The sequence below is a fragment of the Oryza brachyantha genome, chromosome 4 (genome assembly GCF_000231095.2).
Source record: "Oryza brachyantha chromosome 4, ObraRS2, whole genome shotgun sequence".
NCBI lineage: Eukaryota > Viridiplantae > Streptophyta > Magnoliopsida > Poales > Poaceae > Oryza > Oryza brachyantha.
In genome coordinates, this window is record NC_023166.2 from 19,340,720 (window position 1) to 19,364,851 (window position 24,132).

A 24,132-nucleotide genomic window follows, 5' to 3' on the forward strand; every position below is an offset into this window, starting at 1 on the left:
TCTGTAATAATACTATAGCTAAGTGACAATATAGTAGACCTATAACGATCCATGTGCTCCTTTGGCTAGGTTAGGCCCCACTTATGTCATCATCTGCACGCTGCATATGTAACATGCATTCCGTCACGCCGTGACAAATTCCCGCTGTATCATCCGTGTAAGATCCACATGCACAGCCACGCACCATCAATACTGCTTTGGAAGTTTTAAATTTTAATAGTTGGAGACTTGGAGGAGCTTTTTTACATGGTTGGGTGGCTGAGGGATATGAATCAGATTTTCCCAATCTGCCTGTCCGCGCGCTGTTCTTATTGGGCTGGAATGAAGTTACGGTTTAATTGGGGGCCCGTTATTGCGCTACGGGACCTGGGCTCATGTGAGGGCTGATATTGGGCCGTAGCGGAATTGCGGCCCGATTTATTTGGGCCGGACCGGGGTTGCGGCTGCCCTTCGCCCTCGACGTCGCAGAGGGATACGCCGCCGCCCCCTAAACCTCCCCACTACTAGCCTAACCGGCTAACCCCTCTCTTGCCGCCGGCGAGTACCGGCCGGGTTCTCCTCGGTCCTCTTGCCTCCCGCTGCTACCTGCTCGTTCTGTGTAAGACCCTCCCTTCCAAGGAAGAGACGAAGAGTAAGGTCTAGAGGATCAGGGTCTCAGGGAGGGGGATGGGGGAGGAGGTGCATCTGGGGTTGCCAGGGCCCTGGGCGGAGGACTACCGGGAGAAGGCCGACCACTACACCACCAAGATCGGTGGAGTCCCTGTATGCCGTTGGTTTTTCCCTCGTTAGCTATTCTTGATTTCGTTAGGATTACTCTTTGAGATTGTACGCTTTTCTTTAGTACTACTATCTGCTATTTTGTTTCATCCTTCAATGCTTTTAGCAATTTTACTCTTTTAGTTCTTTATCCCATCGTGGAATATTTTTACAAGGGAAAGTTCTTGCTAGCTCATTTATCAAGCTTTAGTGACTTTTTCAACTGTCTGCAGGATTGGCCAACCGAGGATTTAGGCATTAAACCTCACTTGCTTGAATGCAGTTTATGTGGAAACAAGCTGTGCCTTGTTGCTCAGGTGAGTATTTACCATTTCGGAGAATTCATGACTTGAAATCGGAGTATGTCTTTATGAGCGTTTGTATGACAAAAGAACTTATTTTCCCTATGATGCCTAGACATTGGTTACAATGGCCTCAAGTGCATCATAACTTATTTTTCTATTGACTTATGAGTAATAACTTATAACTATAGAGAATATTTCTACCTCGCATTAGGACTGTGCTGCTTTGTTTTTACTAGATGTGATGGTCTTAGGTTTATGCTCCTGTGGCGAAATTAAACATTGAGAACAGGACTATCTATGTGCTTGTTTGTCCGAAGCCAAAATGTGGGTCGAACCCTCAAAGGTAGTATGTGTCCCTCTATTTCTGTATGATCATAATTTACAAGTTAGCTTGGGATTTTTTTAGTTTGTTGTTTTTTTCCCTTTTCCTGTATAGCTGGAAGGTCCTAAGAGTCCAAAAGTGCCATAGCACTGAACAAACAGATGGCAAAGTTGATGAAACAGATCAAATAAAAGAAAACTTTTGCTCAAGTGAGCCTTCTTCTTCAAGTTCTCTAAACAAGAGTAATGAAGCCAGTGATGATGATTTCGATCTAGATGCCTTGGCCAATGCACTCGAGCAAGCGGCAACATTAGCATCTAACTCAAAGAAGCAAAACAAATCAAAGTGTAGTAATGCCCCCATAAAATGCCCTACAGGAAAGGAGAAAGTAGATGATCCAGGCGTACCAGGTGGGGACGAATTCTGAAATACCAATAGCTATATGTACGGAATCTTGTGTTTTGATTTCATAAATTTCCCCTTTCAGTTCTTCCTTGTTTCTACATCTATTATGATAAGGAAAAATCCAGAGGCAAATGCATTCTAGGTTCAAATAGCAGTGAATCAGTTTTGGTAAAAGGACTTGCAGATGTAGCAAATGATGATGAAGAGAAATGGGAAGGAGAAAATTATGAATATGAGAGAGCTATTGGTGCTGACAGAACGTTCTTAAAATTCAAGAAACGGTTGGATGCATATCCACAGCAATGCTTTAGGTACTTAAAATTCATAATGTCTTTGCAGAGGTTTACCAATTATCTATTATGTATCAATTGTCGGTTACCTTCTTGACTCTCAGAGCCTGAATTTTCGTGATGTTATGCAGGTATTCTTGTGGTGGTAAGCCACTGTTGGCTGCAATAAACCTTCAAGATCCTGGCACATGCCAGCTTTGTGGTTCACCACGCCAATATGAGCTGCAATTCATGTCTCCATTATCATATTTTCTCCATGAAGCTGGTGATGGTTCCTTGGATTATGCACCTGATGGTTGGACCTGGCTGACTCTTATCATATACACCTGTGCAAAGGTATATTTCTCTTCAGTTTATTGATGTGAACTGAATTATGAAGTCCAACTACGAAATCCACAGGTGCAATCCTTCCCTTATGTATGTGTGTATTGCATCATTGATGAATAAACACCATATCATGAATAAGATACATTTAGACTGAATTTATGCTGCCAAATGATCTTCCCAGTACCCACAAAAACAACTCCCTCCGTCTTAAAATATAGCTACTTCTAATATTCAAATTTCTCTCAAAATACAACTACTTCTCCACCTACCTTGTTATCTCAACCAACAACCATCTACCATTTATTTTTTTCACCTGCTTTCTCATCTCAACAAATCACAGTCATTTCTCCCCTCAACCTTAATCTCTCAAAAAGTGGCATAAATAGTTACACTTTAAGACGGATGAAGTATATAATTAAAGGATCAAGACTTTGTTTTGTGGACTTTTGGCCAAAAATTATTTAGTCTAAATTTTGGGCTTATGATGTTCTATCTGTTTAGACATAAAAGTGGACTACTTTCAGTCTTTCCCTGCCTTAATTTCTTTTCATTCTTACATTTGTACTATCCCCTAACATCAATCTACTTCAGAGCTGCTGCCCATCCTCCTGTGTTGGAAAGTCTAGGAGCTGCTGCTGGGGAGTAGCAGAGGAGGAGATAATGATTCAGGAGGATTAAGTCAATTAGCGCTTACAACGTTGAGGAACCAAACCAACTCGTAGTTTGACTTTTCAAATGCTCTTTTTTCTTAGTTGAAGTAGAAAAGCAATCTGTAGTTCACAGGATGCAATACACTATACGTTTTTGTGTTGACATTCCCTGTTTTACATTCCTTTAATCTTGTATTTCTGTTGTTGTCTGCATTGTCAACTTCTATAAGGAGCATGTTAAGCACTTGGTCATTTGTGGATGCGATCCTTGTAGCATAGTGTTGCCTTTTCAGTCTCAGGGGGTGATTGTAAATAATTTTATATACGTGTTCTTGGCGATTTAAAAGCTAAGGCTGAAAAATAAATTAGGATAAAACCCGCTAAAATCTACTTTAATTTTAAAATTAAAAATTCAAATTTGCCTTATATGAAAAGATGGGGTGTCAGCTACTATCTATTCCTGTCTTAGTCTGGAACTTTCTTCAGTTTTGTTTAGTACTAGAGCTTAATTATAACAAAGTACTACAGGCTTGATACCTTGATTAGTGCACCTATTAAAAGTGATAAAAACGTACCGATGCCTATGCATAATACATGATAAGCTACATAATTTGCCCGTCGTGTTATTCTGTATGCCAACTTTACAACTGCATCGATGCAGATTCTGCACTTGCAATTTGTTTTAAAATCCTGCCAGGCTGCCCATAAATGTATTATTCGTTTTGTGCTCATAATGTTATATAGAGTAGTTTCCATCCATGTTTTCCCCATTTGAAGAATCTCTGTACGAAATACTAGAAATAATACAGCTCACGACCCACCCATGTTTGTACTGCTTTGCTAATTAAATGCATCTCAATTTGCAAGGCATTTGGGTGAAATGATACACGAAAATGCCAGATTTTGCTCAGAAATGTACTAATGTAGTATATAGTATTAGCAACTTTTCAGTTCATCTAGGCAATTGGGCTCCATAAAATAACCGTGTGTTCTGGATTCCTATGTTCCAACTTCGAAACATACTGATATGCATTCAGAAAAAGGGCTCGTTTGATTATATGCATGTTTGGATTGGGAATATGTCCGCGGAGCATATGCTGAGAGGTGAGAGACTGAGAGAAGATCGAGACGAGCGGTGGATGTAGCAACTTTTTATAGAGCCCAAGACCGACGGTGCGCGGCATATGGCATTGGCATCTCGTCTCATCATCTGATCGGGAGCAGAGCATCCCGCTTGCTGTGCCGCCTCGGCACTGGACGGGCCAAGTAAACGCCCCCTCGACCATCCCCACCCGTCGTCCGCTGCTGTCCCCGTCGCGCCCGGTCTCCTCCGCCTTCCGTTTTTGCTCGCTGTGCGTCGTCTACTCGGTCACAACACAAAGACGGCAAGCCCCGCCCGACGAAACGAACGCGATGTCGCGTGGTCGCGGACGCAGCGAATGGGGCGCGGGCGAACGCGCGTGGCGGCGTCGCCTTGGCGTCCCCCGCGGGTGGGGACCGGGCGTCAAAACGGCCACGCGCGTGGCTCGGCGACACGTCGGTTCGGCGAGCCGGGGGGAGGAGAGGAGATGGGATGGGATGGGGGTGAACGGTCAAAAATTCCCGTCGCTTTTTTGTGTCACGGTACGTGTAGCTTGCGCGTTTTGGCCGCTCTTTCCACGTCGGTCTTTTTTCTGGTGGAACCGGTGGTTGGGGTGGGGCGTGGTGGATGCCTGGATTAGTGTACGAGGAGATGCCTTTCGGTGCGCTTGCTCCATATGTCGCCTGAGAGTAGTATAACGTCGCATGTGTAGCGCTAGGTTCTGTTTGGGGTGTAAACCACGGTGCAGAAGGAGCAGCCCTTGTTCTTGTAACAGCAACGCACTGCACTTAAGAAAAGAAGGATTTAGCCACTTTAGTTGCTTCACCCTATTACTGTCGTGGACTTTTTGCTCATTTGCTCCGCACCTTCAAAAATACGATTTCTTAATATACTTTCTTTTTTTAATGGCATGTTTTAAACTATCTATTCCATTCATTCCAAAATAGGATTTTCTCTGTCATCTCATTTTGTCAAAAATAATAAATAGAGAACGTTATAGATTTGTTATAGATTTGTAGGTTTTGTATTGGTACCGATAGAAGGAGTGAAAAATAAAGTTATTTTAAGATCGAGAGAGTATTCAATTTACTTTCTTTTTATCTATATAAGATAAGAAGTAGGTATCGTGTGATAATAATCTAGTCAATAATTATCTCAAATAGAGCCTTAATCTCAGGTTAGCTTAATTCACCATCTTTGCTTAATAAGAATCGTTTTTGGTTTTTTTATTTAACGCCGTTGATTTTTTTATCTACATTTGACATATCGTTTTATTTAACTTTTTTATTCAAATATGTAAAATTATGTCATCCTCAAACTGTTTTTACTAATAAATTAAATCAGAACGAAATTGTTAATAACTTATAATTTTTTTTGAGTTGAATGAATTGTCAACCGTGAAATAAAAGTTAACGAGATCGGAGAAAGTAGCTGGTTAATCCTGAGAGATTATCCATGCAAACGTTTATTAGTTCACGCTCCACTGCTGAAGAAGAAGCTCTGCGCCTTTGCCTCAGGCAACGGAACACCGCCACCTGATCGAGGCGCTGACCACCAGAGGATGGCTGGACAGGAGGCCGCGACGTCGGCACGCCGCCCGGGGGCTCGCGCGTGTACGCGCAGCAGCAGCAATCCGAGCCGAGCCGCCTCGCCCGCTGCGCGCGCGCCGAGGCCGCGGCCGCGAAGCCGATCGCGCGCCGGCCGCCCGCCGGCCACGTTCGCTGCATAATCTAATCATGTGTGGTTTAGCTTGATTTTTATTCGATGCTCCTCCCGAGCCCCCAAAGGCCAGAATGCTATTCCCGTCACCTCCCCGTGGCATAAAGCTCCTTCCTTTTTTCCTCTCCACGCCTCTTTATTAATTTCTCCCTGCTGCACCCGTCTCCATCTCCTCCTCCTCCTCCTCCCACTGGTCTCTCTCTCTCTCTCTCTCCTAGCTCCTCCACCCTTTCGCTTCGCCGCTTCCTGCCCTGCTTAGCTGCTTCTCCATGCTGGTATGGATCCGCCGCCTCTTGTTTGTTTCTCACTAGTTCTCGGTTAACTAACCCAGGTTTCTGTTTTTCTCTCCGCTCTTTGCTCCTTTCGATCCTGATGGCGTGCAAAGCGATATATAGTCTTTTGGTTCTTGTTAGCTTTGTGCTGGATAGATAAGATAACCATATAAACTTGTGCCAGCTATTGCTGGATTGTCTCTCTAGATTTTCATGCTCTGGCCTTGTTAGTGAAGAAGCTTGCAAACTGAATCCTTTTGCAGTGAAGCCATGCACTTTGGTGAAAAGTTGGGAAACTGTTTGTTTGGAGTAATAGTTTGTTTATTTACCATCCCCACAGTCCATGGTTTATGCTGCAATCTGCTTTATTTCTCTTCTTTCAGCAGTTAATGAATTGGGTGGTATGCCAATGTTTTTAATCAAATGCTATTTTTGCTTTTATGTCCTAAGGTTACATAAGAAAAACCGAAGTAATTTATTTTCTCTTTTCTATTTGGAATAGTTAGAAAAAAAAAGAGAGAATGAGGCTTTTTGATATAGTTAATCATGTGTTGAATGTTTGATTTAGCTTAGCTGTGTCAAATTTGTAAGCAAGGTTACTTGTGGCTCCATTGATGGCCAACAATGGTTCCATTGCCTGTGTCGGTAGCATGTTAATGTTGCATGCATATTATGCTGCTTATAGCCTGATTTGACCTGATACTTAAGATTTTGTTAATTTTCCCCTTTTCCATCATCCCTTTTCCCTCTGTTTACAAAGATAACAGCAAATCGGCATTTGGGTCGTCCAGTTTCTACCTTGTACGTATACAGAACATTTGTTCAAATGGAAAAAAAAAGGAGAGAGGAGAAGAGAAACACAGAGTGTATGCTACAAAGTCTTATCTTATCGGACGGACATGCATTTTGACATTTTCAACTTTAAAGTGCGATGGCTTTGGTCTCAATTTTCTGATGAAATATTAGTCCTTCGGCTATCTTTTACTTGTTTTTTTGATTGTTTACATAGTATCGTTGGTCCTTTATTATCTGCAATTGTACATTCTTGAGATCAACATTTGTTTGTTATACATTGTTTCTACTGTTTTTATTCTGAGTTTTGACCTACCTTTCGTATCAATTTTTCACTTGTGACTTGGCTTACTTGCAGATCTTAGAGGATACTTAATTGAGATATGAATTCTGTTTGTGGTTCTTGTGAGCTTAAGATGCTCTGAACTTGATTGCTTGGCTCAGCAATACCACAATTTGACATTTGGAACCAGTAAACCTAATGCTCATGGACAGAGCTGATACATCAGGTTTTGTCAGTGGAGGAATATTTTGCATGAACATCCATGTGTATTTCCATTTTGTTTATACTATATGCTTCCTTTATGGCGAAGTTATAAAACTGGAATTCTGATGGTTTAACACAAGCTCTTGATCCACAAAGGCCCAAACAACACTAAACTCATTTTGTCTGTCATATCTTTCTGTATTTATATTATTAAGAAGGATGGACCTTAATATGGCAGATCTTTGGTTTCATGGGAAGGAACATATAGCTTCTTCGCCATTCCCACAAGCTGTAACATCAGTGAACTTCACTTGCCTTAGCAGTTCAGAAACAGTCAAGGCTTCTAAAAAAATGTTTCAGCAGAGCAATCAAAGTTTGTCTGTTCCTGATGATGGATGCAGACTTGTCCTTGGACTTGGACCAGCTTCGAATCTGCATTATGCTGATAATGACTCATCTGGTGGCAGCAGGGCAAACGAGACTGCAAATTTGTTCAGCCAACATTTTGCCATAGCTGATCATGGTCTGAAGTTGAGCATTTCGAGAGGTAGTACTAGAAATTTTCAAGACACAACAGTGATCGAGAAGTATCCACATCAGAGTAAAAAAGGTATTTTCTTCACAATTATTGATGAAGGATCAACTTCAGCTAAAAGGAAACCAGGTGGTTATATGCTGCCACTTCTGTTTGCCCCAAGATCAGATGATACTTGTCTCAATGGAACACCTCCTGTGACCGATATTCAACATGTTGAAACTGTAGATGATGATGAGGATGATCACATTATGACTCTTAATCACCAGAAGGTTCAGACTAGCCCTGAGCCTTCAGCAACAACTGACTGTTCTTTTGCTGCGACTTCAGATATGATAGTCTCCTCTACTAACACGGAGCAGAGAAATCAGCAACGACATCCTAAGAAGTGTAGGTTCAATGGGTGTTCAAAAGGTGCAAGAGGTGCATCAGGGCTTTGCATTTCCCATGGTGGTGGTCAGCGGTGCCAGAAGCCCGGTTGCAACAAAGGTGCCGAGAGCCGAACAGCTTACTGCAAATCTCACGGTGGAGGGAAACGGTGCCAAGAGTTAGGCTGCACCAAAAGTGCTGAAGGGAAGACGGAGTTCTGCATTGCTCATGGTGGTGGGCGTCGGTGTGGAAATCCTGGCTGTACGAAGGCGGCAAGGGGAAGATCAGGATTTTGCATAAAACACGGTGGAGGGAAGAGATGCAGTGTGCAGGGATGCACCAGGAGTGCTGAAGGACAGTTTGGGCTGTGCATCTCACATGGAGGTGGTCGCCGGTGTCAGTACCCAAACTGCAGCAAGGGAGCACAGGGAAGCACCATGTTTTGCAAGTCACATGGTGGAGGCAAACGGTGTATATTTGAAGGCTGCACCAAAGGCGCCGAGGGCAACACGCTGCTGTGCAAAGGGCATGGCGGTGGGAAGAGGTGCCTCTTTGAGGGAGGTGGAGCCTGTCCTAAGAGTGTTCATGGCGGGACGAGCTTCTGCGTCGCGCATGGAGGTGGCAAACGCTGTTCTGTGCCAGGATGCACCAAGAGTGCTCGTGGTCGCACCGATTGCTGCGTGAGGCATGGTGGTGGCAAGCGTTGCAAGGTCGACGGCTGCGACAAGAGTGCTCAAGGAAGCACAGACTTCTGCAAGGCGCATGGAGGTGGCAAGCGATGCGCCTGGAGCACCGGCTGTGAGAGGTTTGCCAGAGGAAGGAGTGGCTTATGCGCTGCACATGGCACCCTGATGGCTTCAAAGCAAGTGTCTGAATCCGAACACAGTAGAGCCATGATCAGGGACAGCCTCTTCAGCAGGATGGTCTCTACTTCAGCGACGGCTGGCAGTAGCATGGATCATGCCATCTCTTGTTCTCGCCCTGGTGCGTCATCGGGTTGCGGCGAGCTGTTGGAAGACATGCGGAACGGGAAGCTCCTGATACCTCATCAGGTGCTGGTTCCTGGTGCAATGAAGCCATCTTCTTCGCGTGGCAATGGTCAAGAGGACGGATGGAGCCAGAAGCAGCAGTGCTTCGGGTTCGTCGTGCCGGAGGGGAGGGTGCATGGTGGAGGCCTGATGTCCATGATCGGCGTCGGAGGCAATCTTGACGATCCGAAAACCTGAAACTTTACTGAAAGTGGGAGATTTGCAGCTATTTTTCGCTTATGATTTCTGCATCTAGAATTTATATGATTTCAGATTACCATTACGCTACGCCGTCAAGCGACAGGAGTGACTGCGTGGTTGAAACTGAATTCTGGACTATGTGGCTAGGGCCCTGTATAAAGTGTTTTGTTATTCATATGACACTTTCAGTACTTACACAACGCCCGGACTACCTGAATAGCTGTGTTTTACACTTGTATCGTTTCTTTTCTGGCTCTTACAGTTACTGAAAACTTTACCAGATATTTATAGGGTTATTACACGGCATATTTACAAATAAAAAATAATTTATAAATAAAATTTTTATATACATGTTGTTGGTGATCTAGAGTCAATGTTAAAAAAAACTATGATGAAAAATCTTAAAATCAACTCTAAATTTAAGGTTAAAAAATAAATTTTAGCTTATAAACATAAACAAAAGTAAAAAGATTGAACTACCAAGGTATGAATGAATGGCTGAATAGCGGGATGATTTATAATAACTATTTGATGGGGCAAATGAATGAACAAATTATGTAACATTAGAAAATCATTTTGAAATAGTTTTCTAAGAAATTCACATATATACGTTTTTCTTACATAAATCAACTATTTAGAACCTCGGAAAGTGTGCCTGTCATTTTTTCCTAGAGGAAAAGAATCCTAAGAGCTACCGAAGGGTGTGTTTGATTTCAAAGTTTAATTGAGATAGTTTAGAGTCATCGTATTTTTACATGTGTGATTTGGTAGTCCACGGGATAGACCTATCTGAAAATATTATTTTCGGATTTGAGATGAGCCGGTCTATTAAAATTGGTATGAGCGAATTGTCCCGCCTCTATGCAAGTCACATGTGTGACACGACGGGGGAAGTATCCTTCTCTAGATCCAGATCGATGTTGCAACTCAGTTTGATGGTGATGGCGTGAGTTTGTGTGCGGCGACGATTCGATGTTGTTGTTAGACTTGCGTCTTCATCCCCTTCCTCCTCTTTCTCTCTGCGATGGCATAGCTTCCTATCTCTCTGCAACCGTGTCTGCTTGCCCATACTACTAGGGGTGTTGCCGTCATCTTCCAGCCTCATATCGTCTAGTTTATGTCTTGCTTGAATGGTGTTTCATTCATTAACTTTTTTTTTCATATTGTTTCTTCGGATTAAGACTTACAATGATAATTTTTTCTAGCCCACACTAGTGAGATTTATCAAGAACTCGAGCAATAGGTTTATCGAGCCTGAGCTTTTATCTTAAACCATACAACTTATTATACGGTAGTGGGACTACCGATCTCATTATTTTGGCAACCACCTATACACACAAACCAAAATTTAAGTTCTACCGTACAACTTGATTTTTAGAGTTATTTTATGTAGCGACGTTTGCTTTGAGAACAATAAAAACACATATACATTTTTATATAAAGACTATTTTTTATCAATTAATAATATGTCGTTTCTCGGCAGTTGTCAGTGAAACCAGCCAGCACTGTATTTCAGTGCGCATAAACCCCTCGCACCTTCCGCCCTCCTCCGCCAAACCCTTCTCCCTCTTCACCCACCCTTCTCGGCAGCGTCGCGCTCACCCAACGCCGCCGGAATCGCCGCCTCCGTCGACCGGGGTTTCGCTCCCCGGCCGCCTCTCTCGGTCAGGTACATTCCCTTCCCCCATCTGACGGGTCTCCGGTGAGGAGCCTCATCCAACAACCGCCCGAATCCCCTCATCCCCCCATTTGTCCGAGAGCTCCGTGGTCCGGCGGGGCGCGCCTGTTCGACAAGCAGGGGGCGGACTCAGGGGTGGTGCCGGGTTGGCACCGGCATACCCAAAAATTTCTCGGAAGTTTTGAGATCTGGTATGCGTTATATGGACTGACCTAAACATCGAATCGAAGGGGTGCGAGCAGCACCCTCACGACGAGCACCATAGCGTGGCTGTCCACTCGCGCTCGGTTTGGGCGGCAAGCCAGCAAACACAGTCCATTGGTGCCGTGGTAGGATTGGTGATGTGCAGGTGCCAGGGTAGGTTGGGCCTTGACGTCGGTGTGCTGTTGACAAACGTAAATTTGTTGGATTCTGAGGCCGCTGTACCTGTACTGCAATGGCGTATACCAGCAATCTAATCCAACTCTGTCTTACTGGGATGGATGGATTCTCCAAATTGTCCAGTCCGTTGTGGATTTATTTTCTGAGTAGTGAGGTGCTATTGTGCTCCATGTTATATCCATCCATGGCCTGTTAGATACTTAGATCTTCTATTTGTGATAAGGATGACTGATTAGTGCTGATAGTGAGATGGTTTAGCCACTCATATTGAAGTTTTGTAGCGATTTGTTTCTGCGAACTCTTGATGTTTCCAGTGTCTTTAGTCGCTGTCATGTGATAATCGAAAGCTATGGTTTAACCAGTGTGACATATTTTTTGTCAGGATGATTGGTGCTAGCTTCTATTTCTGCTTATTTAGTGGTGTTGTTACAAACTGAGGTGTTATTTTTGCTTGTGTAGTGTAGTTGAACAAATTTAGGGTACGATTGCTTTTATTTGTGTCTTTGCTAGTTTTCCGTGTCTACTGAATGCGTCTTTTACTGATGTGCATGTGCTGAGTTTCAAGTGCCTAACCATTTAAGAAAACGCTGCATGCAAGCAGCACTGTATCTAGGAACCTAAGTTTGGGTGGTCCAACTGATATAATTTTTGAAATACTGTAAATGTACCATGCCAAAAATAAAATACAACTATAAAATTGATCGGAAAATTACCACCACATAGTATTAAGTTTTTTTTTCCCTCTTCATAGGTTGTGCCCTAGATTAGAATTTTTTGAGTGGCCCCAGGATACGCCACTGCATGCAATCGGATTTGTGCACCCCTTGTGGACGAGCCTACATGCACCCATGCATGTAAGTTCAAGGATGAATTCCTTCTATATGACTAAGTCAATTCATTCCTGTATTTGTCACTCATTCTCTCGATGTGATGCGGGTCTAGGTCCCACATCACATTAAAAGAGAATGCATAGAATTAAAAGGAAGTTAAAAAGGGAATGAGTAGAATTTTCAGTGGAAATAAGGAATTGCCCCTAAATTCAAGGATTTATATTTCTAGTGCTTCTGGGGAAAACCTGCCAAGTGCCAACATTCATGAATGTTCAGCTGAATACCCAAATATTTAGGAAATAATGTGCATCAATCCACAAGATTCTGCTCAGTTGTTTACCAGGCGTAGACTCTGCGCTGCAGGTTCTGGGTTAGATTATTGGCTTCCAGCCATTCCTATTCCTTTTTTTTTTGGGAGAGGGCCCATTCTTTTTCTCCTCTTGTTTTTTTGTTAGGATTTCAATAGCTTGTACTAATATTAGTGTTAAAGTTTTGTATAACATGTAAATTTTTTTTCCTGAAAAACAGCTCCTGAACCTATTTTTCCTCGTATCAGTGTTTAGTCTCAATATGGTATCACTTCTATGAAAAATATTTGATTTAGTTTCTCCATTAATGCAGTGAAACTTGTTATACGTTTTTATTAAACCTTGAATAACCAACGTAAACATCCTGCTTCGGTGACTACTTGAATGCTTGCTATCTAATTAGATGATTTTTCTGATGGTGCTGCAATGTTTGCTAGGCTATTCCCTAGAAGTGCATGGAAGAGCCACCAAAGGACAATGGGCAATCGTCCGGTGGTGCTGATCCTGAGATGGAACCCATGATACTGGATGATGGTATAGAAGGAATATCCCATAGCATGGATGATGCAAATGGACATTCCTCTATGGATGTTGACAGAGGACTCCATTCTGTGGATATTATGGGATCATCCATGGGTGATGATGGTAAAGGGAAGCACAACTCACATGCACAAATTCCAATTGACATGAGTATTCCAAGCCTAGAGAAATTCTGCAAAGAAGCATCAAGGTCCTTCTTTGATGAGATTGGTCTAATCAGCCATCAGATAAATTCTTATAATGATTTTGTCGCATACGGGCTCCAGGAACTTTTTGATTCTCTTGGGGAAGTGACTGTGGAGCCTAGTTATGATCCTTCAAATAGAGGACCAGGTGGTTGGAGACATGCTATCATCAAGTTTGGAAGAGTGAAACTAGAAGAACCAGTATTTTGGGCTCATGGATATGATATTGATGAAGAATCACTCAAACTGAAGCCAAGGCACGCTCGCCTACAGAATATGACATATTCTTCCAAAATGAAGGTGGAAGTTCATATCCAGGTCAGTGTTCTTATTATTCTTTTCTGCACTAACACTTACTTTTATGCCATGTTTTGTTGAATGTCATGCACAATAGCTGTATAATCAATACGCACAAAAAACATAGCTGTAAATGCTTATATCTGCTCAGCGTAATTCTTTTTCTACCTTTTGAGTTGTGTGCAACACACAATCGATTCCTGTTCTCCTATGCTTAGCCTGTAAAAGTGTGAATATCAAATGACAATTTGCTCATCTACCTTCTATTTTACTACCGCTGGGCTTGTGAAGTTGATGTTAGTCCTGATATCCCTAGGTAACCTAAAGAATGTAGGAAAAATGTCCACTTATATAGGCTTATAACATGAAGGGGAGCAATCCAGGAACAGATGAGTGACTACTGTTTCTTGAGTTGATCCACAGTCAGCAGCATGCGTTGTTGTACATGCTATTGTTTCACTCATGCTTGATCCTATCATCTGAATTGAACTATTATGTCAATATATTCACCTATTCCTAGTATTGCTGCCTGCTGATTTGTCTTCCTGATACAGAATAGACATATTGGTGTTCCTTAGTTTCCTTAGGTGTTAGTGTTACTATAAATCTGATTTACTGAATTGTTATTAACTATGTCAGGTTTACTCTATGGAGAAGAGTGACAAGGCTAAAACAGGGAATGATAAATTCAGTTACAAGAAAGACATTATTAACGAAACTCACTATATAAATTTTGGCCGCCTTCCAGTTATGGTTATGTCAAATTTATGTTGGCTCCACAAACTCAAGGAAAGTGATTGCCAATTTGATTCTGGTGGATACTTTTTGATCAAGGGAATGGAGAAGGTAATACTCCGTATTCTGATCTCTCCTTGCCCTGCACATTCCATGCTAATGTATTTTCCCAGGTCTCCATTCTTGCATCATCTGTGTTCAAGCATTTCTTTTTGTACGCTAGGACTGCAAGGTTTTTGGGGAAAATATGTAGTGGATACCACTATCTAGGAGGAAACTTGGATACCCCTACACAAAAGTTCTCAAAAAAAAAAAAAATCAAAACAAGAAATCTCACATGTAGGGATGGTGATTGTAGACAACCAAGCAAAATTCAACTTCAGTTGGTTTGTACAAACGAAGTCAAATGTGATCCTGAGATTCTGTATGGTTGCCTAAAATGACCTTTCCTTTATGTGAGTTTTTCCCTTGTTGAACGAGAACTTGGTAGTTTCCTCCTAAGTAGTGGCTTTCACTTTTCACTGCGCATTTACCCCAAGGTTATGTGCTTTGTAAATTCTATTAGGAAATATCTTATTATGCTGTGGTATTATATTTTTTAAGAAAAGTGTTTTAAAAAGGATTTTGGTAACTATTAGAAGAACCGTAGCAATACAAACATGGAGTGCGAATTAGTCTGCATCATGTTGTCATGTTGAATTGATGGATCATTCAACGTTAGCCAAATGTCTTAATGTGCTACAGCATGTTATTAGGAGCATGTGTGAGTTCCACAGTCAGTTGATTGAACATGAGCTTAGATTGATAACATGTATGAAGATCTGGACATTTTAGTTTTTTGTTTGGCATTTTAGGATAGTGTGCTGGACAGCTGACCATAGCCCTAACTTATTTGTAGCGATCTGCTCGAGGGTGATTCTCTGTTGCAACCCTCTGATACAAAGAAAGTTTTTACGCCATATATGGTGTTTCTCTTTAATATCGCTATGTTCTCATATTTTATTACTTCTAAATGCTGCAGGTATTTATTGCGCAAGAGCAAAAATGCCTGACTAGGATTTGGGTTGAGGAACGTCCATGCTGGACAGTCTCTTTCTTGTCTGCAATCAGAAGAAGGCGTATATATATAAAACTAATTGATTCTACAAAGAATGAAGATAGAAAAATCATTTCCATCTCCTTTTTGTATGCAAATATGCCAATCTGGTTGATGTTTTTTGCACTAGGCATAACATCAGATAAAGATGTCTTTGACGTGATAGATATGCAAGATTGTGATGCTTGTGTTATCAACACAATTTCTGCAACTATTAAAGAATCAGATGAATTGTGTGAAGGCTTCCGTAAATCAGATAGAGCCCGGCAGTATGTTGATGAATTGATCAAGGATTCAAAATTTCCTCCTGGAGAGCCATTTGATGATTATGTTGCTAGATATCTCTTCCCTGGCATAAGTGGGAACAGGAACAAAGCACTTTTCTTAGGTTACATGGTCAAATGCCTTTTAATGGCTTTCACTGGGAAGCGCAAATGTGACAACAAGGATGATTTCCGGAACAAGAGGTTGGATCTAGCTGGTGAATTGCTTGGAAGAGAACTTCGTGCACATATTAGGCATGCAGAGAGGCTCATGGTTAAGGCCTTGCAGAGAGATTTAAATAGTGACCGTGAGTTACAAGAGCTTGATCGTTATCTGGACGCTTCAATTATTACTAATGGTTTGAACCGGGCCTTTTCCACTGGTTCTTGGTGCCATCCCTACAAAAAAAATGAAAGATGTGCAGGAATTGTTGCAACACTAAGGAGAACAAATCCACTTCAGATGATCTCAGACTTGAGGAAAACCCGCCAGCGGGTTGCTTATGCTGGGAAAGCTGGTGACGCAAGATATCCGTAAGTATCTTCTTATGTGTTGCATGTGTATCTTGTATTGTACTTTCATATGTCATGATGTGAACTGAATCGAAGAGAAAAAACTTGCAGAAATCCATCCTACTGGGGAAAATTGTGTTTTATGTCCACACCTGATGGTGAGAACTGTGGACTTGTGAAAAATCTAGCTGTTACAGCTGTTGTTAGCTCCAGAGTGGCACAACCAGTGATTAACAGGTTCATTTCTTGTGGAATGAATAAGCTGCATGAAATTCCTACGGAGGAGGTTCCTAAAATGGACAAAATATTCCTGAATGGGGATTGGGTTGGGTCCTGTACTGATCCGGCTTCATTTGTCTTGCGTTTAAGGTGCATGAGACGCAGTGGTCTGATTGGTCCACAGGTTTGCCCTCTTTTCCCATGGCAAGGTTTTCTATTAAACTTTTGTAGAGCATTATGTTGATGATTAGTGTGCAGGTCCCATAATTATGCTTCATAACCTTTTTTTTGAAAAGGTTAAAGAATGCTTAATTCTAATCAGCTTGAATAACTTTGTTAATTTTATTTTGGATATTATAATTAGGTAATCTTGGTTTAGTGCAATATTTAAGTTATGTATTCAATCAAGATGCACAAACATTGGTATTTTGGTTTCTACATATGTTTTCCCCTTCTGTGTAAAGAGTGCTACCCACTCCATCTAATCAGTAAAGAAAATGCGTTCTGACCTTTAATTGGTCTCTGACATAACAATTTGATTGTGATTTATACCCTGATGCACTAGCAAAAATAACAAAACGAAGGAATATATGGAAACACTTAGCAAGACAGTATGATGTAATTTTTATACATTCAGTTTTATGCTTGTAAGTTGTAACAAATATTAGTGGCATCTAGATCCCAAGTAAGCTTATATTCTAGAACAGACACAGGGAGGGATACTTTACATATTGCCACTAATAGTGTTTATTGTTTTAACGTTCCATTTGATTAGGTTGAAATAAAATGGGACAAGCACCAAAGGGAAGTTCGGGTATTTTCTGATGCAGGTCGAATCCTCAGACCCTTACTTGTGGTTGAAAATCTCAATAAAATAAGGAGACCGAAAGGTGGTTCATATTCATTTCAGTCACTAATGCAACAAGAAATAATTGAGTTTATTGGCGTTGAAGAAGAGGAAGACACAAAAAGTGCATGGGGAATCAGGCACCTATTTGGTAGTGAAGGAGAAAAGGCTGCCCTGGTAAAAACAAACAGAACAGAGGATGCCTTCACCATTAGAAGGGACATAGAAGAGGGGGTTTCAGGTTATACGCACTGTGAACTGGATCTTTCTTTTCTGCTAGGATTGAGTTGTGGTATTATCCCTTTTGCAAACCACAATTTTGCTCGAAGGGTACTTTACCAATCAGAAAAACATTCACAACAAGCTATTGGATACTCTACAACAAATCCACACATCAGAGTTGATACCCTTTCCCATCAACTTTACTACCCTCAGAGACCCCTTTTCAAAACAGTGGTAGCTGACTGCATTGGTAGATCAGAATATACTTTTGGGAGAAAGGATGACTTTGCCAGACCAGAATATTTCAATGGCCAAAATGCCATAGTGGCAGTGAATGTTCATCAGGGGTTTAATCAAGAAGATTCTCTCGTTATGAACAGGGCCTCTCTTGAACGTGGCATGTTTAGGACTGAGCATTTCAGGAACTATAAGGCTGAAGTAGAGAACAAAAGTGCGCCAGGTGGCAACAAAAGACTCAAAATGAAGGATAAGATAGACTTTGGTAAAATGCAAAGCAAGAGAGGGCGTGTTGACAATCTTGACGATGATGGATTACCATATGTTGGTGCAAGTCTTCAGAGCGGTGACATTGTCATTGGAAAGGTCTCAGAGTCTGGTGAAGATCATAGTATTAAGCTGAAGCATACTGAAAAGGGTATGGTGCAGAGGGTATTGCTTTCAGCTAATGATGAGGGGAAGAACTTTGCAGTTGTTACTCTAAGACAGGTAATGCTATCTTTTTTTAAACAAGTATATTCTACCCAGCACATTTATGATCTTGACTTTGCTAGCTACTATATTCTTATTATTATTACCATAACAATACAGTACTCTATATATCCTTTTTGAACATGTACAATCAAAATTTTGGACTTCCGGAGTGATGGCATGAAACTAGATTGTGTATATGGCAAAACCATCACTAGAGCTGTAATGGAAAACACTTTAATTCCATTGTGCCACTAACATTTAATTTCTAATAGCTCTACCAACATTGCGACAGAAATTGGTTGTCATAACTATATAGATATATATACTTGTTATTGTGGAATGTCCAAACTGGCATGTTTGTGAATGGGGAGATTGTTTTGTTTGAATATTGGGAGCACTGGACTCATTGACATATAGGACGCTTGCATGGCTGGCAGACTGGGACGGGACCTTGATCTTATTTTTTAAACAGTGAAGAGAGAGAGAGAGAGAGAGAGAGAGAGAGAGAGAGAGAGAGAGAGGGGATGGGAGGAAGGAGAAGGAGAGAGTGTTTTAGACGAGGGAGGGGTGGACTGGCAGCCCAGATCCCACCATCCTGCCTTTTTCCTCATAATTTAATTTAACTATTAAACAAGATGCAGTAATAGCATTGTCAACTAGGTGACACCTAGTTGTTCAGTAGGCTGCCACATGACATGAGTTGCCCAGGACTAGCGACTTGGCTGGCAATCTTGTTCTATCATATGTTCTCCTAACATTTTAGGCTGTAATGTTATATTTGAATTAAACAAGTTCAGGTGGCCAAATTAAGTTATGTTAATGATCTGAATTTTCAGGTTCGATCACCTTGCCTTGGAGACAAATTTTCAAGCATGCATGGCCAGAAAGGTGTAATTGGTTTTCTAGAATCACAGGAGAATTTCCCTTTTACGTGCCAAGGAATAGTACCGGATATTGTGATAAATCCGCATGCCTTTCCTACCCGTCAAACTCCAGGTCAGCTTCTTGAAGCTGCTTTGGGGAAGGGAATTGCCCTGGGTGGTACAATGAGATATGCTACACCATTCACAACAGCATCGTTTGATGTGATCACGGACCAATTGCACAAGTAAGTGTTTCTTCTCTAATGGATGAAAGAACTTTGCTAAATCCACTAATCACCCTCTTCATGCACATTGACACAATAGATGAAATCTGTAGTTACATGCAAACTGGTACTGTTTGAGCTTTCTTGTGAATCTTGTTAATGCCCACACACCAGTGGCACAGCCCCAAGCAGCATGCTCCCAGCACGTGTAACACTCGTGCACTGCACATTCATCCATGGATGACGGGCACCATTAATCTTAGCTTACTGCATGCAGTCTGATATGAACTTTATCATGGGTTCAGTTTCTAGTTAAGACCAGCATGCATATATGAACGGAAAGACATCAATAAAAGAGCATGTGAGATTTTGCAATAGCAGACATAGATGTTCACGGATTTACTGAAATTATGTTGTAAGGTCGTAGCTTGGCTGGCTAAATACACTGAATTGTTAGAATAAAAAGTTCAGATTTAATACTGTACTGTGATTGTGATGGTTTGATACAGTTGCTACATAGTATAGTGATTTTACGTTTCTAAACTCCTGTGTTCACAGGAAGCCCTAGCCCTCTTCTTATTTGTGGGTTCCCTCTTTTGACCACTAGTTTTTTTTTATTTGAAAATTTTAAATGATGAATACGAATCATGGTATTTGAAATTGTGAATTTGAATATGGTTGAATTCTACACAGTAGTAATAGTTATATTTAAATTGCCATGGCGTTACACTACACGTAAGTATAGAGTTTATATTAAAATAGAAGAGGGAAATAAATATGGACCAAGAAATGGGGCCTTGTGCTGGAGTTGAGTGCATATTTTAGGTCCTACAGTATTGCGTGCAACCCCCCCCCCCCACCCCCACCCCCAATCTTGGCTTTTAGGGGCTTCTGTCGGAGATGTTCTTTACACTTATCAGTCAGGTCAATGTATGCATGTTATCTAAGTTCCTTAGTGGTTGCATAAACGATTGTTTGAAAAAAAAATCTTTTAGTCAAACGTCACTCGGGATACATAGTTCTCTACCGCAGTACATATTACCAAATTGATGTGTCTTCACTTTTAGGGCTGGATTTTCGAGATGGGGGGCTGAAAGTGTTCTTAATGGACGAACTGGTGAAAGGATGCACTCGTTGATTTTCATGGGTCCTAACTTTTACCAGAGGCTGATACATATGGCAGAAGATAAGGTAAAATTCAGGAACACAGGGCCAGTGCACCCCTTAACACGCCAACCTGTTGCTGACAGGAAAAGGTTTGGGGGAGTGAAGTTCGGAGAAATGGAGCGTGACTGCCTCCTTGCCCATGGGGCAGCAGCCAATCTCCATGAGCGGCTCTTCATGCTTAGTGACTTCTCCCAGATGCATATCTGCCAGACGTGCGAACGTGTGGCAAATGTTATCATGAGGCCTGTCCCTGGAGGAAAGAAGATCCGGGGGCCATACTGTGGGTTCTGCCGCTCTTCAGAAAACATAGCAAGGATCAATGTGCCCTACGGAGCAAAGCTGCTTTATCAGGAGCTATTCAGCATGGGGATCTGCCTTAGATTTGAGACAGAAGTCTGCTAGAACTTCAAATCTACTATCGACTCACCATGTATATATCCTTGTTATCCTATGGAGATTCTGTCATGGACATTTAGTGATGTAGCCAGATGACTTCTCTTCCAGTTGGACGATGGCATAGCGAGGATGGGTGAATCAGAACTCTGATATCTGCTGAAACCTTTTAGTATGTGTTTTGTTTATGGACTAGTTAGGATAGGCAAGAGCCATCCTAGGATCGTGGGATGTGTTGTTGAACCCTGGTCTTTGTTTGGTAGAAACGGCGTGTGAGAGATGGGACAGCGTTGCATCCACCGTCAGTACCACCCCTGCCACCGCAACCATATCTTGCCATCACTATTCACTGGTGACCTTGCCACCGCCACCACCCATTTCCTCCTACATCCTGCCTTCTCTGTTCTGTTATCTGGGTTGTGGCATGTGAAGAAGTGATGTTCAGCAAGAATCAGAAGTGTTTCTTTCGCGGTTTCGACCTGACCCAATCGTGTTTGCTGGATGGACTTGCGTGACCCAATCATGGCAACTGGCTGGTTGGCTGCTCAGGGCTCAGGCTCGACTCTGGAACGCGTAATATCGGCTGAGGTTAAACAGAAATCTCTTCTGCGATTTTGCATTGCATTGTATAACTGATGGGGTTGCTTGCCTCTCGGATGTGCGCATTCTGCCCTCTACTTCAGCTCACTGGCACACTGCTTTACTCTCAAGCTCAAGGGAAAAAAAAATTGGAATAATGACCTTTCGATCTCTAAAGGGCCACATGATGACATGAATGATTGAAGTCACACATTTGCATTTCTTGAGGGGATCACATCCGAAAACACACAAATAAACAGGAGTAACTAACGAGATCAAGAAACACAAATAAGCTCTTTAATCATAAACGATTTATTTCCTTTGATACAATCCAGCTACGGCATACATGAGGATAGCGAGAGACAAATCCGTCTCCCCATGGACAAGCACGAAAATCATCAAAATCAAATCCGCTCTACCTGAAGATGAAAACGAGAGAACCAAGAAGTGAATGGGGGAACTCCATCTGACGCAACCTCTCCTCCTACAGGCTACACAGCTTGAGGAAGAATAGTTCTTGATGCATCTTGGCTTTAGGAATGTTCCTTCACCAAAGCTACTTATACTGCAAATATCTCTCCTTTCCTCCTCTCCTCATAAAGCTGGAACCTAGCCTGCTATTTGGACATGCTTTGAAAGTGGTCAGCTGGGGTCTGAAAGATGTCCTTGCAATGACGAGGATTGCATACATTGAACCTGGACGCCTTCACCTTTTTTCCCCTCCTTTTTGAGCATATGGTTTTGGGACTTGGGAATATGACTCATCAGATTATCTGGTGGCAGAGAAAATCCTATTGTTTATGTGTGTCCCAACCTTTTCTTTTCTCTTTATGCCGCCTGCCCATACAGTCATATATGCATAATGACACACAAGTATAGCCCATTAGATTTGGACAAATTTAATAATTAAAGATGCCATATTAGGTAGTGTGTTTTCGCATTGTTTATCTGTATGATTGGTTCCTTCTATCACTGGTGAGCCTGTGGCACCCACCAGGTCACCGACATGCAAAAGACAACTGAATATATGTAGTTTATGTTTGCTCATACATGATGATCTGATGTTCATAGGGTAATTTTATCATCAATAGATTCTCAATTAACTCATAAACTAGTTGATCTCCACATGGAGTACAGCTTTTGTGCATCTCCTCAACATCGACCAATCGACCAGCTCAACCGAGTGATAGAATTCAGTGTCATCATCAAGTTACCGAGCCGGATGTGTACGCTGCATGTAAACCATGTCACAATGTGACGACCAAATTCTGTTCTTCTCGTGCTCCCACTGGAGTTTCACCAGACTCTTTATCAGGGCACTTCCCTACAGCAGTCAGCACTCAGCAGCACTACTGGTAAATGCGCATATTGCAAGCCGATCACATCAGAAAAGACTGGGAACAACGCCGGGCAACGAACGCAATGACGTGCTCTACAAAGCCGACAAACCAGGCAAGATCACTCGTAATCCAGGCCTGCATATACATGTTTCTTCCCCAGCATGCAATTTGCACAGCATTTTGCAGCAAATCAGTGGCCAGAACGATCTCTCCCCATCTTGCTGAGATGAAAGAAATGTGCGTGGACAGAAACCGGGCGACGACATAGGGCTCTGCTGGCGATAAGGAATTTGCAGAGATGGTCACTTTTTGCTCCACATGTGCACATGCTTTCTACGATTCGGAAGCCCTCAAATCTAGCTGAGTGCCAACCAAAGGTCACATGAGATTCCCTTGACTACTCCAGCTTCTAACCTAGGCTGCATTACGGCTAGGTGCATCCATTGCCAAGTTCATCCAATATATGCCAACTGCATTGCAAGGATTACATAGGACAGTCCACAGAGACAGGTAGCTAGCTAGTTTGTTCTTTAGTCATGCACTTATAAATAGCCGCCGCCTCTGTGCTCATAAGCAACGCAGATTAAACAAGTGAAGTGGTCCACATCAAAAACGAGGAAATTCAGGTCTAGGGAGTCATAATTTGGTTGGCTGTCCACTGGAGTTCTCCTCAAACCACTTCAGTACAGTTAGTTAGGCCTCACATTGCATTGCACTGTTATGTAACTGTGGGCATGGGGCCAAAAGCTAGCTATGTATAGTGAAGTGTTTGGGGAACTCTGGATGGCAATCAACGTTTTTGAGTTAGGTCTGTAAGTGCTGGTACTTTAGGAATTTATTGATGACACTACATATGATATTCAATTTCTAAGTGATGGAGAATGATTAGGTTTGGAGTCCCCAGGAGTTCCCTTCAAGCACTTCACGATGCACTACTTTAAGAGTTGTTGTGAAGTGTTTGGGGGAACTCTCGGTGTCACCAAACATTTAAGTAGATAGTGTTTACACTACAAGAGATGAGATAAACGTTTGGTATTAGCGTGAGTTCCCTTCAAGCACTTCAGACGTCTCATTTCTAGAGTTGGTTGTTGTGAAGTGTTTGGGGGAACTCTCGGTGTTACCAAACATTTGATAGATAGTAAAACACATGATTAAGATGGGAGGCACGTTTGGTATTATCATGAGTTCCCTTCAAGCACTTC

The 24,132-nt window shown here is 42.0% G+C and overlaps 3 protein-coding genes across 4 annotated transcripts; all 3 read left to right on the top strand.

The window, feature by feature from the left end:
* The first annotated feature begins 486 nt into the window (after positions 1-486).
* Positions 487-3,394, top strand: LOC102702369 (probable 20S rRNA accumulation protein 4). Its single transcript, XM_006652831.3, has 7 exons — positions 487-762; positions 990-1,073; positions 1,313-1,404; positions 1,498-1,793; positions 1,871-2,099; positions 2,210-2,414; positions 2,997-3,394. The coding sequence occupies exons 1-7, from the start codon at positions 667-669 to the stop codon at positions 3,081-3,083; spliced, it is 1,089 nt and encodes a 362-aa protein (XP_006652894.1). The 5' UTR covers positions 487-666; the 3' UTR covers positions 3,084-3,394.
* Positions 3,395-6,027: 2,633 nt separating this feature from the next.
* LOC102702651 lies at positions 6,028-9,836 on the top strand. 2 transcript variants are annotated; one of them, XM_040523516.1, is made up of 3 exons: positions 6,028-6,130; positions 7,278-7,428; positions 7,645-9,836. In XM_040523516.1, exons 2-3 carry the CDS (start codon positions 7,401-7,403, stop codon positions 9,534-9,536), a joined length of 1,920 nt encoding a protein of 639 aa, XP_040379450.1. In that variant the 5' UTR covers positions 6,028-6,130; positions 7,278-7,400; the 3' UTR covers positions 9,537-9,836. The 2 variants fall into 2 exon arrangements, with proteins under 2 accessions (XP_040379450.1, XP_006652895.1); XM_006652832.3 differs by having other exon boundaries at positions 7,278-9,836.
* Positions 9,837-11,104: 1,268 nt separating this feature from the next.
* Positions 11,105-22,653, top strand: LOC102702932 (DNA-directed RNA polymerases IV and V subunit 2-like). Its single transcript, XM_006652833.3, has 8 exons — positions 11,105-11,208; positions 13,174-13,779; positions 14,398-14,604; positions 15,515-16,386; positions 16,477-16,768; positions 17,360-18,379; positions 19,201-19,472; positions 20,519-22,653. Exons 2-8 carry the CDS (start codon positions 13,192-13,194, stop codon positions 21,018-21,020), a joined length of 3,753 nt encoding a protein of 1,250 aa, XP_006652896.1. The 5' UTR covers positions 11,105-11,208; positions 13,174-13,191; the 3' UTR covers positions 21,021-22,653.
* Positions 22,654-24,132: the final 1,479 nt, after the last annotated feature.